Source organism: Meles meles, chromosome 8 (assembly GCF_922984935.1).
Source record: "Meles meles chromosome 8, mMelMel3.1 paternal haplotype, whole genome shotgun sequence".
Taxonomy (NCBI): Eukaryota; Metazoa; Chordata; class Mammalia; order Carnivora; family Mustelidae; genus Meles; species Meles meles.
Genome location: NC_060073.1, coordinates 63,047,134 through 63,062,014, shown reverse-complemented (window position 1 = coordinate 63,062,014; position 14,881 = coordinate 63,047,134). Strand labels below are relative to the sequence as shown.

The window sequence follows — 14,881 nt, the reverse complement described above, 5'->3', positions numbered from 1 at the left end:
TTAAACAAACAAATGGAATGATGGCAGCAAAAATAGGGGAGGAGGTAGATCTAAGGACTTGTCCCTCCAGAGAAACATTTTTTTTTTTTTTAAAGCAAAAGCTGTTAGAATCAACTTTACTAAAACTCTGGAAAAAGTGAAAAGTGTACAAACAACAGGCTGAACACTGAATCAAGAAAAAGGAAACTCAAAATCAAGAGGAAAGCATCACAGAATTTCTACTCACACCATCTGTAACTCCCTCCCCACCTCAGCAGTGATCTTGAAGAAAGGAGTCTGCCATTGTGGGCCCTTGATCCCCAGTGCATAAGGGAGCCAAGTAGACTTTATTCTAAAAAAATCTGTCTGTCTTAACTTTTCTAGGGGCTACTTGAAGTACTAGCAAGGTGCTTGCTTTGGCCTTGCCTAGTCAAAACTACTTACTCAGAAGTGAAAAGCAGGGGACATTGTACAAGATATAAGGCAAAATCCGACAGCCTCGTTGTATGGAAGATCAAGGCTGAGACATACAAAAGACTGTCTAAAGCCTGGGAGGTAAATCTGCAGAGAGTTTCTTTGAAAAATCAGGGTTTTCAAAAGTGCCCATATATAACTGAGGAAGACAGAAGTTACCTACATGCCCATAATAGGATGCATACTCAGAAAAGACCTGAGAAGGCCGTAGGCTTTCACCTCTGGCTGACTGCTAGGCTTACTGAAAGCAAGAAGTGAAGGCTTCATGTTGAAATGAAAGGATACCAGACAAACTCAAAGCTGTACAAAGAAATAGATATCTCCAGAAAGGTAACTGCATAGGTAAATGAAAAAGAAAGTATTATGGGCACACAGCGTATAAAGATGTAGTTTCTGACAATAACAACATAAAGGTGGGAGGACTAAGATATAGAGGGGTGGAGTTTTGTATACTATTAAAACTAAGTTGTTATCAATTCAAACTTGACTGTTATAAATATAGGATATTAGCTGTAATCCCCAGGGTAATGAATAAGAAAATATCTTTAAAATATACTGAAAAGGAAATGGTATACCAAATTAGAAATGTGTACTGAATCAAAAAGGTGGGGGGCAGTAATAGAAAAAATGAAGCACAAAAAGGTATAAGAAATACAGAAAACAAATAGCAAAATGAAAACAAATAGTCCTTCCATACAAATAATTATATTAAATGTAAATAGATTAAACTCTACAATCAAAAGACAGAGATTTGGAGAATTGATTAAAAAAAACACATAATCCAACTATATGCTCTTTATAAGAGATTCATTTTAGATCAAACATACAAATAGGTTCAAAGTGAAAAGATGGAAAAGATGTTCTATGCATACAGTAATCAAGGGAAAGTTGGTGTGGCTATACTAATAGCAGACAAAACAATCTTTAAGTCAAAATTGTTACAAAAAGCAAAAAAGATTGGGGCACCTGGATGGCTCAGTTAGTTAAGTGTCTGCCTTTGGCTCAGGGGCTGATCCTGGTCTGGGAGTCCTGGGATGAAAAGCCCCAGGCAGGCTCTCTCCTCAGCAGGGAGTTTGCTTGTCCCTCCCTTTTGCCCCTCCCTCCTGCTCATGCTTTCTCTCTTTCTCAAATAAAATCTTAAAAAAAAAAAGCAAAAAAGGTCAATGAAAAGGTCTACTCATCAAGAAGAAATAACAACTAAAAACAGAAGCACCAAACAAAAGAACCCCAAAATATATGAAGCAAACATTAACTGAAATGAAGAAACAGTCCTACAATAATAGTTCAAGAGTATATTTAACACTATACTTTCAATAATGGATAAAAATATCTAGAGCAAAGATCCATGAAGATATAGAGGACCTGACAATACTATAAAACCAACTAGACCTAACAGATATATATATAGAATACTGCATCTAACAACAGTAGAATACACAGTCTTCTCAAATGCATGTGGAACGTTCTCTAAGATAGATCATATGTTAGGCCACAAAACAGTCATAAAAATGTTAAAATACTGAAATCATAAATTATTTTCTCTATCACAATGGAATGAAACTAGATATCAATAAATAAAGAAAACTAGAAAATTCATATGTATGAGAAAATTAAATTCTCTTAAACAACCTATGGGTCAATGAAGGGAATTATAAAGTACTCTGAGATGAATGAAAATAAAAATACAACATACTAAATTACTAGGATGTGGGAATTTATAGAATTAAACACTGACATTAAAAAAAGAAAGATCGGGGCGCCTGGATGGCTCAGTGGGTTAAACCGCTGCCTTCGGCTCAGGTCATGATCTCAGGGTCCTGGGATCGAGTCCCGCATCAGGCTCTCTGCTCAGCAGCGAGCCTGCTTCCCTCACTCTCTCTCTGCCTGACTCTCTGTCTACTTGTGATCTCTCTCTGTCAAAATAAATAAATAAAAAAAAAAAATCTAAAAAAAAAAAAAAAAGAAAGATCTTGGGTGCCTGGGTGGCTCAGTCGATTGGGCACCCGATTCTTGCTTTCTGTTCATGATTTCAGGGGTGACGGGATTGTGGGATTGAGTCCCATGTCAGGCTTTGTGGTCAGCATAGAGTCTGCTTGTTCCTCTCCCTCCCCTTCTTTTCCCACCCCACCTCTCCTCCAGCTCATGCCTGGGCATTCTCTCTCTCTCCAAAATCAATCAATTAATCAATATCTTCAAAAACGGAAAGGTCTTACATCAGTGTAACATAACTTTACATCTACAGAACCAGAAAACAAAAGCCAAAGCTAGCAGAATGAGGGAAATAACAGGTTAGAGTGGAGATAAAATAGAGAATAAAAAAACAGTAGACTCTGATGCGGGGCTCGATCCCAGGACCCCGAGATCATGACCTGAGCCGAAGGCAGCGGCTTCATCCACTGAGCCACCCAGGTGCCCCAAAATGAAATCTTTTAAAAAGAAAAGAGTTCAATCTAAAATTCCTTATGAAAAACTCCATCCAAGCAGATAAGAAAGAAAGATCCCATATACGATCGCTTGCTATTCTTGCTTCGCTTATGTAGATGATTAGAACAACTGTGGGAAAACTGGAATTGTTTCACAAACAAATTCATCTTCCTTTGGCTATCTTGGATGGCAATAAAGGTGACATTAGAAAAAAAACAAAACAAAAAAAAAACAAAACAAAAAAACAGTAGACTCTGAAAAACAACCTGAGGGTTTTGAAGGGTCAGGGGTGGGAGGTTGGGGCAACCTGAGGGTTTTGAAGGGTCAGGGGTGGGAGGTTGGGGTCACAGGTGGTGGGTAATGGGGAGGGCACGTTTTGCATGGAACACTGGGTGTTGTGCAAAAAGAATGAATACTGTTATGCTGAAAAAATAAATAAAATGGAAAAAAAAAAACCAGTAGAGAGAATCAATGAATGACAGATGAGACTGAGAACAGTTTATTAGTCACATATACTCATAGCCTGGGGGAGGAGGACACTACATGGAATGCATGGGGTTACATGGGGTTACATACAGAAAGACTGTGAACAACCAGGGCCTGTGGGGAGACAGACTTTTTTTGTATTAAAAGGAGGCAGTGCTGACTGGTCCTTGTGAGAAGATGTGATTGGTTTCTTTCCACAATTCCCCAGCTGGCAAGAAACTGAAATTTACCACTGAGGAATTAGAAGAAACTACACCTGGTCCTGAATAAGGAAGAGTCCTGTTTAGATAAGGACCTTTATCCACAGGAGCAGCAAAGGGAGGGGATATTCTAGCAGCACAAAATACATACCTTAGTTTTAGGCCTTAAACTCTAACAACCACCCAGAGAATGGGAAGAAAATACTTACAAATGATGTAATGATAATGATCTAGTATCCAGAATACATAAAGAAGTCTTAGTGTTCGACAATTAAAAAAAAAAAAAGAAGAAAAATCCGATTGAAAAACAGGCAGAAGACTTGGACAGATATTTCTCCAAAGAAAATAAATAAATGGCAGCAAGGACATGAAAAGATGCTTAACATCATTAGTTATTAAGGAAATACAAATGAAAATTACAATGATATACCACTTCACACCGGAAATGTAAACTGGTGTGGCTGCTGTGGGAAACAATTTGGAGGTTCCTCAAAGAGTTAAACATAGAATTACCATATGATGGAGCAATTCTACTCCAAGATGTATATTCAAAAGAACTGAAAGTGGATACTCATATAAGTGTACATGAATGCTCATAGAGCACTAGGCACAACTGCCAAAGGTGGATATACCCCAAATGTCTATCAACAGATAAATGGATGAACAAAATGTAGTATTACATTCGATGGAATATTATTCAGCCGTAAATGTGAACGAAATACTGATTCTGCTACAACATGGATACCCCCTGAAAACACAAGCTAAGTGAAAGAAACCTTAAACAAAAGGTTATATATTATATGATTCCATTTATATGGAATATCCAGAATAGATAAAGCTACAGAGACAGAAAGCAGATGGGTCACTACCAGGGGCTGGGGGAAGGGGGCACTGGGTGGGGGAAGAATAGGGATTGACTGCTTAAGAGTACAGGGTTTTCTTTTGGGGTCATGAACTGTTTTGGAACCAGACAGAGGTGGTGGTTGCACAACATTGCAAACATATTAAATGCCATTGAATTGTACACTTTAAAAAAGTTAATCTTATGTGAATTTCATATCCATTTTTTAGAAAGAGAAAAGAAAACACATCAATGTCCCCTTCTGTAATACATATATGTTTCAGGATCTCTTTATGTTTCTGAAATTGAAAAAAAAATACTTCAGCTATCAACTAATCAGTGGATTTAAAAGGCTTAAACTGACTTAAACTAAACTAAATACGTGTTCCCGGCCCGCTATCTATAAGCCAAGGGTCACTGTCCTACCAGATACAGCACTAAATTCTTCCATTTGGTGCCTACCTTTCCTGCCTCTCCTCTTGCAGTTTCCTAAATATAGTGGAGGATATTTCATTTTTTCATTACCATGAATACAAAAGTCTCTCAATCTAGAACAGCAGTTCTCATCCCCGACTGCACATTAAAATCACTTCAGGAACTTTAAAAAAACAAAACAAAACAAAAAAAAAAACCTCATGTCTGGACCCTGTTAACTGAATCAGAATTTCTGGGGAAGAAGCCAGGAATCTGGGGGTCAGAAGCTCATTTTTAAAGGCTCCCCAGATGACAATAATGCTCAGCCCGTGTTGAGAATAACTGACCTAGAATCATCTATATCCATTTCCCTTTAGCCAAGTGTAGTGTTTTCTAAACTCCATCATTCACATAACAGTTTCGGAAAGTTGTCTTTTTCTAGAAATGTAGCCAATTGCATTGAATTTCAAATTGATAGGCATAATGTTGTTCCTAAGATCTTATCTTTTAATGTCTATATATCTGTAGTGACATCTTTTCCCCCTCTTTACTTATAATAGTTGTTTGCCTGTCTCCTCTAACGGTTTATCCATTTTCCAGTTGTTTCAAAGACTAGAACTTTTTTTTTTAAATAAAGATTTTACTTATTTATATGCCAGAGAGAAAGGAAGACAGGGAACAAGCAGGGAGAGCGGCAGGCAGAGGGAGAAGCAGGATCCCTGCCAAGCAAGGAGCTGAGGTAGGACTCAATCCCAGGATCCTGGGATCATGACCTGAGCCAAAGGCAGACACTTAACCAACTGAGCCACCCAGGCGTCCCAAAGGCTAGACGTTCTGCCTGTATTTTTTTTCCATTGTTCAGTTGTCCATCTAATTTCTGTTCTTACCCTTCTTTCCTTCCTTCTAACTTCTTAGGGTTTAATGAACTCTTCTTTCTCTGGGGATTTCAAAAGGAGACTTAGATGAATGATTTCTAAATCTTTCTTTTTCCTAATGCACACTTTTAAGGAAATAAATATCCCTCTGGGAACAGATTTAGCTGCTCCTTACAAGCTTTTATATGCTATATTCTCTTACCATTTAGTTAAAAACAATTTCAAGCTTCCTGTATAGTTCCTTCTTTGGCCTATAGGTTTTACGGAAGTACATTGTTTAACACCTACACCTTTGGGGATTTTATTATTGATCTCTATTAATTTCCACCATGGTCAGTAAACATACTGTAAATTACTTCAATGTCTTGAAATTTGTTGAGGCCCAGCATAATCAATTTTGGTAAATGTCACATGAATACTTGAAAAGAATGTACTTGTTGTTATACGCAACTAATGAATTGTTGAACACTACATCAAAACTGAATGATGTACTATATATATGTTTGGCTAACTGAATATTATAATAATAAAGGAAAAGAAAAAGAATGTACATTCTATAGCCATTGGTGCAATATTCTTTACCCATAACTCAGATCTAGTTCATTGTCAAAGCATGTAGTTCATGCTTTTTCTAATAATTAGTAAAAAAAAAAAAAAAAAAAAAAAAAAAATTTCTTTTTTTTTTTTTTTTTAAGATTTTATTTATTTATTTGACAGACAGAAATCACAAGTAGGCAGAGAGGCAGACAAAGAGAGAGAGGGAAGCAGGCTTCCCACTGAGCAGAGAGCCCAATGCTGGGCTCAATCCCAGGACCCTGAGATCATGACCTGAACTGAAGGCAGAGGTTTTAACCCACTGAGCCACCCAGGCGCCCCAGTAAAAAAAAAAAATTTAAAGTCCTGCTAAGATTGTGATTTCCTTGTAATTCTGTGAATTTCTGTCTATATGTTGGAAGGTATGCTTTTAGGTGTGTGTATGTATTCCTGACAGTATTGAAATAAAATAGCCCACTTTTTAAAATTGCCTTAAACTTCATTTTGTCTGATATTAGTGTAGTTCTCTTAGTTCTCATATGGATATTTGCATAGTACATCTTTTTCACTCATATTTTCAACATTTCTGTGTCCTTATATTTGTCTGTGTCCTTATATTTGATCTCTTGAAAGCAGGATAAGCTTTATCCTTTAGCCTGACAATCCTTATTTTTAAATAGTATATTAATGACATTTGCATTTAATGTAACTCGAGAACATGTCTGAGTTCATAAAGTACAAATTTACTATTTGTACCACTTATTTAATGTTCATTTACCTTTCTTTTCTTGCCTTGTTTTGGATTAATAAAGTATTCAAAATTTTTTTCTATTTATATCATCTATTAATTTTTTGCTTGTACCCAACAATTCTTTTAATAGTTATGAGATTATGACATACATCCTTGAATAGCAGTTTACTATAAAGCAGTATCTTTACCCTTTTCCAGACAACGCCAGGATCTTGGACTACTCTAACTCCATTTCCATTTCGCAACTTTTGTGTTAGTCATGCATTATAATTCCACATATGTGTTATGTGTATGTATTTCAAATTTTATGACCCTATCATTTGTTTTGTAGTCAAAATTTAGATATACTCGTACTTTTGCTTTTTTTTTTTTTAAAGATTTTATTTATTTGTCAGACAGAGAGAGTGCAAAAGCAGGAGGAGTGGCAGGCAGAGGGAGAAGCAGGCTCCCCACTGAGCAAGGAGCCCAAAGTGGGCCTTGATCCCAGGACCCTGGGATCATAACCTGAGTCAAAGGCAGATGCTTAACTGACTGAGCCACTCAGGCACTGCACATACTTAGCCTTTCTATTGTCTTTTTCCCCTCCTCAAATATTTCCATGTTTCTGTGCTATGTTTATTTTTTTTCCGTGTTTAGTATTTCCCTTAGTATAGGTCTGCTGGGATGCACCTTCTCAGTTTTGATGGTCTGAAATGTCTTTTATTTTGCCTTTAATTTGAAAGATATAGTTCCTGAGTATAGAATTCTAAGTTGGCAGTACTGTTTTATAGCACTTAAAAAAAAAAGATTTATTTATTTGAGGGGGAGTGGGAAGTGGCAGAGGGAGTGAGAGAGAGAAACCCAAGCAGACTCTGCACTGAGCATGGAGCTTGACACTGGGCTCCATCTCATGACTCTGAGATCAGAACCTGAGCCAAAACCAAGAGCTGGACGCTTAACTGACCGCACCACCCAGGCATATCTGTTTTACAGTACTTTCAAAATATCATGGCATCACCTTTATGGTTCCTAAAGATTCTATTGGGAAATTAGCTTTCAGTCTAATTAATGCTCTTTTTTTTTCCCCATTTTATTTATTTTTTTCAGCGTAACAGTATTCATTGTTTTTGCACAACACCCAGTGCTCCATGCAAAACGTGCCCTCCCTATTACCCACCACCTGTTCCCTCAACCTCCCACCCCTGACCCTTCAAAACCCTCAGGTTGTTTTTCAGAGTCCATAGTCTCTTATGGTTCGCCTCCCCTCCCCAATGTCAAAATGTTGAAAATAGAACTACCCTATGACCCAGCAATTGCACTACTGGGTATTTACCCTAAAGATACAGACGTAGTGATCCGAAGGGGCACGTGTACCCGAATGTTTATAGCAGCAATGTCTACAATAGCCAAACTATGGAAAGAACCTAGATGTCCATCAACAGATGAATGGATAAAGAAGATGTGGTATATATACACAATGGAATACTATGCAGCCATCAAAAGAAAGGAAATCTTGTAATTAATGCTCTTTGATACTAATCTTTTTCTTCTAGGTACTTTTAATATTTTCACTTCATCTTTGGTTTTTCAGCTATTTTTACTGTAATTTCCCTAAGTATGTTTGCTTTATACTTATAATGGGTTGTATTTAATGCTTCTAGAATTTGTAAGCTTAATGTGTTTCACCGAATTTGAAAAATTCTGTCACTACCTCTTAAAATAATGCATTTACCCTATGTATTTTCTTCTCCCTCCTTGTGATCCCAATTATATATATCTTAGACATTTTTACTGGTTCCTACATAAGTCTAGCACTTTTCTATATAATCCATCTCATGTTCTTTATGCTTTCAATCAATATATTTTCTGCTGACCTTTTTTCCAGTTCACTAATCTACTTTTCAGACATGTACAACCTGCTGCTCTGTCTTTTATGCTCTTCTTGCTTGTCTGACAAATATTTAATCATTTCACTTGGTAACTGGCAGGAAACAGGTACTACATGAATATCTGCAGAGTATATAATACTTGTTTCTCACAAAACCAAATTAAATGAGTCAACCCTGCTATCACTAACAATTTTAAGAAATGTTAAGATTTTATTTATTATAACCTAAATTAATAATCACATTCTATATAAAAAGAAATGGAGCACTTCACAAAGGATATACGAAAAATCAGCAGAGGCTAGGTCACATTTCATATTTTTAACATACTCCATCTTTCAAGGTGGCTTATGTTAAAAGTACATTAAAAAAAGATACTTACTCTCTCTCCTTTTCAGTCAGCTTATCATTGATATTATCTTTGATCGTTGATCTAGATCCCTTATGAATTATAGGATATCTTAGGGGCACTTGTAAGAAAAAGGAAATCATGGAGACCAAATGTGCTGTGTAACCAAGGGCAACAGCAATGCTTCCATCATCTTTTGCTGTAAATTCAAAAGCAGAGAAAGAGAAAACAACTATTTACCTTATAAATGTAGCTACAAGATCATAGTAAATCAATTTTAAGAGACTTTATAAGAAATAACTGGTAAATAAAATATTAATCACATCAAAATTACATGAATTTTATACAAATCTAAACATACTAATAGGACCTGAAATTTCATCTACTAAATTTTAAAATTACTGCTCAGTAATTACTGTGATGAGATTAACATTCCATATATATATATATCTTAAGAAAGAGTTCTTAGTACACTCAAATATCCAGTATTTTCTCTCCTTCCCGGCATTTTTTTTTAAAGACAGAGATACTACCTAGTCTATCATACGATGTGAACATTAGTTTCAGAGGTTTAATCATAATGCATTATATGAACACTATATATTTTATTCATTAACAAGTTTATAATCAATATAGTTGTATAATTGTACAAATTAAGTCTAAGGTGAAGTAAAAAAGCATGATGTATCCTTAAGGGGTATGTTCTCAATATCCATAAAGATAGTATTGCATAAATAAGACTGCAAAATTTGAAAGAGGATAGGGAGGAAAAATATTTTAAACAGTAAAAGTAAAATGTCAAAATCCACAGTTACTATATATCCTATTTATGCAATTTAGGTGGAAGCAACTTTGGGGAAAAAAATGTATGTGCCCTACAGTCAAATATAAGCATTTATCTTTTAAGAAGTCACAGATAATTACATTTTAAACTCATCATCTAGATTTCTGCTACTACCTACCAAGTGATAACAATCACCAGGTACTCAGAACAGAGTAATATAACAAAACATTTTAAGTCTGCCCCAGGAGGAACAAAAAAGTAACTGTTTGGTATACAGTATTCCCAAAATACTTTTAAAAGTTCACATATACACACTCTGAAAGATTTAACACATAATCTAGACTATCTCTGGCTAGAGAAAAGCGGAAATAATTGAGATATCTTTGGCTTGAGTGTTTCCTGATTTCTAAGGGTACCTAAATTTCAATTACTAGAAGTGTTTTTCAAATTCTTTTTAATACTTACACTTATTACCTAAGGACTACCTTCTTGTTGTAGGAACGGCCCTACGTGATCTATTCATCAGTTCGTTCTCCACCACTGACCACCGTGGCAGATTCTTGGTTTCTTTATAGTACAATCAAACACTGTAAAAACAGGTAACTTTGTGTACTTCTCTTCTGCCTAGAACTGACTATAGTACTTTATGACAGTCATTAATTCATCAACAATTACTAAACTGGGCACCTTTTTATATGCTATTTTGTTCATTTCATAGATGAAGAAACTAAGGGTCAAAAAAGTTAAGGATCTGTCTCAAGTACTCCAGTACTACAATAGAGGTTGGCCTGACAACACCACCTCCGTCCTTAAGCACTTGACCATACTCTCTCAGAAATTTAGTGTGGAACACATAACAATTTCTTAACTTGGGAACCTAGACTGTACCAAGCAGATGACACACACATACTACCTCAGTTCCTTCACACTTTTCTTGTAAGGGCAAAGAACACAGAGTTCCCAGTGACTTGTACTATGCTAGACTGAGAATGGGCTTCTCACACTAATGTTTGATGTTCTCTCAAACCAAACTGATAGGAAGGAAGGAAGGAAGGAAGGAAGGAAGGAAGAAACAGCATACATTTCAACTGACTATTCAGTCATGCCCTAACTGACAAGAATCCTAATCGTTCTTAGAGACCATGTCCTCTTGCCCAGTCCCACCCGAGTACCTTGAGTACTATAATGCTTTACTTCTTTTGAAGTGAGTATATCACACCACCTTAGAGACTGAAATTATATTACACTACACTGTAAATTCATTACAGTTTAATCATCATATATAATGTTAGAGCTAGGAGAAATCTTAGAAATCACTGAGTCTGATGCTATCAATTTGGAGATGAGACAAATGATTTAGGTGGTATAAGTGACTTGCTCAGAACCATACAGGTAAAATCCATGAGTGATGGAATAAGACAGAGGATTATATATACACCTGTGCCCTCCAAAATACCTCTATCCCTGGAGTCAGAGCCGGGACAGGAGTTCTGTCACAGGTCACTGACTACTGCGTCTCCTGCTTTCCATAAAGGATAGGGCTTATGGAATTTGAAATATTCCTATCAGTAAAAGGACTTGGTCTCTAAGAACCTTCTTTTAGAAGGGAGAGAAGAGGAAGTAGACGATTTACAGTAATGAAGGATAATGCTACACTAAGTTTGCACCTTCCTATATGTGCTTCACACTAAGCTTTTCCTTTCCTATGTGGCCAGACAGAAAAGAATTTGCAAACTTCTGGAAAGCAGGAGAAGGCCTCTTAATTAGCCTTCCAAACAGGTCAAATGCAAACTATGAGTGCTTAAAAAAAAAACCCTATCCAATGCTAAACATGCAAGCACCTACATTTTTCCATATTTCTAAAAGCGTAATACTAAGGAATTGAGTTTGCAAATCCTGAGACCATGTCCACATATCTACTAAAAGAACAAAAACTAGTCTTCTAACATCACCTCTCTTCAATGACCCAAACAATTTTGCTTAAATTTAAGATAAAAAGGCACCTCTAAAGAAGTCTACACATGGAAATAAAAATCCAAACAGAAACAGCAAAACCTGGAAACTGGATAATACTGGAAATCAGTTTTGATTCTGGTTATTTGCACTCACCATTGTTTCCACAAGACTCCCTGCTCCACCTATTAAAAGCCCCAAGTTGTTTCCCATTCCAGGCCACAGTGCTCAGGCACAGTCTCACTGTTAAACACCATGGTGTTGGATTTCCAATATTGAAGCTTTATATTAAAAAGCATTTTAAAGGACCACGGGTGAGGCATTACAGGGCCCAAGGGTATTCCAATACCCTCAAAAGGAAAACCACCTCCTGGTAGGGAAGTCACTTTCATCACCCCAAGACCACTGAACCTCCAGTGGGAAAATGTGAGCTCATGTGGTTAATTATGGCTATTGCTGGCCACGAACCTCAGATGTCACTTTCTGTTGCCAATCACTTCAGCTAAAAAACCAAAAGGTTTAAGGTTTCCAGCATTCCAAGATCTAAAAGACTTTCTACCTGCCAAAGCCAAAACCTAGCTCTCTGGGGTGTGCTTTTCCAGTAAGCATTAATGACGTCCCTAACACCTAATGCAGAGCAGAGGTTTGTGTTCCTTATGCTGCTCTGGGGGTGAGAAAGGTTACAGATGATAGGTTTGTTGGTGAGAAGAAGTTGGGGGGGGAGTAGAATGATTCAGGGAGGAACAGGAATAAACTCTAACACTCAGGTGTGTGAAAAAGATTCTAATTTAAACAGTGTTTTCGGGGGCTTAAAAACAAAACAAAAATCTGCAGTTTCCTCCTAATAATAATTTCTGATTTGCTTTTTAAATGTAGGATAGTTATTGAGAGCAGCAGCTTTTGTGTAATTTTTATGATAATAAATACCATCAACCCACAATGGCCATGACAATATTAAAAATTAATTCAAATGCCCCTTTGACTTATATGTTGGACAAACTATTCATATTCAAATGCATCCAAGTACAATAAGTGATCTAAAGGCTCTTACCATCCTGCCTTCCCAATCACTGAGGCAGCTGATTTGTTAAGGAACCAAGCACCCACTGATCCAGACAGGACAAAATATTTAAGACTCTAATCACTGCCACAGCATCTATGGAATCATTCCATGTTCTCAATGAGACACTGTTTGACATATGGTCTCTCCTTTCCAAGAAATCATGCCTGCATAAAGGGATACAGACACAGAAGGAAATCTGGGTCTCATTACCACAAAAGGCTCTTGTGTTATGGATTACTTAAAAACACACACAAACAATTTTTTTTTACGAGAAATGTCTCAGTCAATGGAACTCAAACGAATACCCTTCAGCAGACAACTTTCTCCCATCATGTCCAGGCCTCTTTGGCAAACTCTACCAGCAACTTACCCATTTAAAAAAGCACAATAAAGGTTGGGCAACTACGGTAGAGTTTCCCAGACAGTGTCAACCCAAGCAATGGAAAGTCTGTCCCAGCAAAGTCTCGTGAATATCACAGAATAACCAGTGTGGAGGTCCTTACTAGAGAAGGACCGAGAATGCAGCTGTTACAAAACACTAAAAAGTTGTCAGAAGTTTGGAAGAGGTTTTATTCAAAACAAGGACACAAACTGCATCATGACAGGAATAATATGAATCTTAAAATCAGGGTGACCAGAAAGCTGGCCAGAAATGACTTTAGCTCTGCCACTGGCTAGTATGAGTCTTTGGAAAAATTAATTAATCTCTCTGAGCTTCAATTTTCTTGTCTTAAGAAAATGGAGTATAATTCTTTCTCTCACAGAAAGAATTCATTCTCACAGTTGTGAGAATTAAATAAACAAGAAGCACCACGCACGATGTTCCATGTTACCACATTTCTCAACTCGCCCAATCTAAAATGTCCTCTTCCTCTTCTTCCAACAAGGGAATACTATTTTGTCTTTTAAGACACGTCAGGCACTCTGTAAAGGTTTTCCTGCTCCCCTTCTGATGGCACTGATTATATCCACTTCTTTGAATCTTGTGTTCCTGTTATAAACTTCAAAGTGCCTGACACAGAGTATGAAATCAATAAATGTGTCTCAATGGCTTTGATTACAAGTTTAACGGCCTCACCCCGACTGAAATCTCACTGAGGTAGGAGTGACGCCCTACATCTCTTTGCATTCTCTCAGCACCTGGCCCCACAGGTGACACCCACGAGGCACTCAGTGAGTTGAGTATATGGAAGCGCCTTGCAGAATGCTAACATAAGATTTTAAAGTCTAACACCACCACATGTGCTTCCTAAAATTTCTGATTGCTAGGCCTCATAGGGATTGACTGGGGCCTTAGAGTAAAATTGCCCATTTGTTTCATTTCATCACCCATTTCATTTTTCAGCAACTGCACCAAAAAGCTAAGCTAATTTTTTAAAGGGTAGGAAAAATATATTCAGTTTGGTGGACATATTAAGAACAGAGAGCTAATGAAAGCTACGAAAAACAGGGAAACAAAGCAATTCATATAAAACAAAAATAGTATCAAGAACATCTCAGAGTGGAGTAAGGTGACCATCACCAGTACAGATATCCTGGCTTCCCTTACTGCCTCCCTGCAGATTATTCTGTATTTAGCAGGAAGAGTGACTTCTAAAAACACAAATCAGCTCATGTCATCCCCTTCTTGAAGCCCTTCAGGGTCTCCCCCCTCCACTGAGAATAAAACATAAACTCCTCACAGTGGCCTCAAGACCCTGGCTGACCCCTCCTATGTCCTCTGAGGTAACTCTTCCCCCTGCGCTCTACTCTCCAGGTCTGGTCTTTTCTGTCCTTCCTTCTTTCCCTCCTACTTTCCTTCCTTTACCTCCTCTCTCTTGCAATTAATTTCAACTACATTTATTTAACTATCTTATATGAAAAGTGCTTTCAAATATTATCTCATTCAG

General features: G+C 37.1%; 1 protein-coding gene across 1 annotated transcript in view; it reads right to left on the bottom strand.

Annotated features, from left to right (window-relative positions):
- UVRAG (UV radiation resistance associated) overlaps positions 1–14,881 on the bottom strand; it is a 301,625-nt gene that overhangs the window by 110,929 nt on the left and 175,815 nt on the right. The window contains exon 12 of the mRNA XM_046016488.1: positions 9,226–9,391. Coding sequence (XP_045872444.1) covers positions 9,226–9,391 — 166 coding nt within the window. The remainder of the gene's footprint in view (positions 1–9,225; positions 9,392–14,881) is intronic.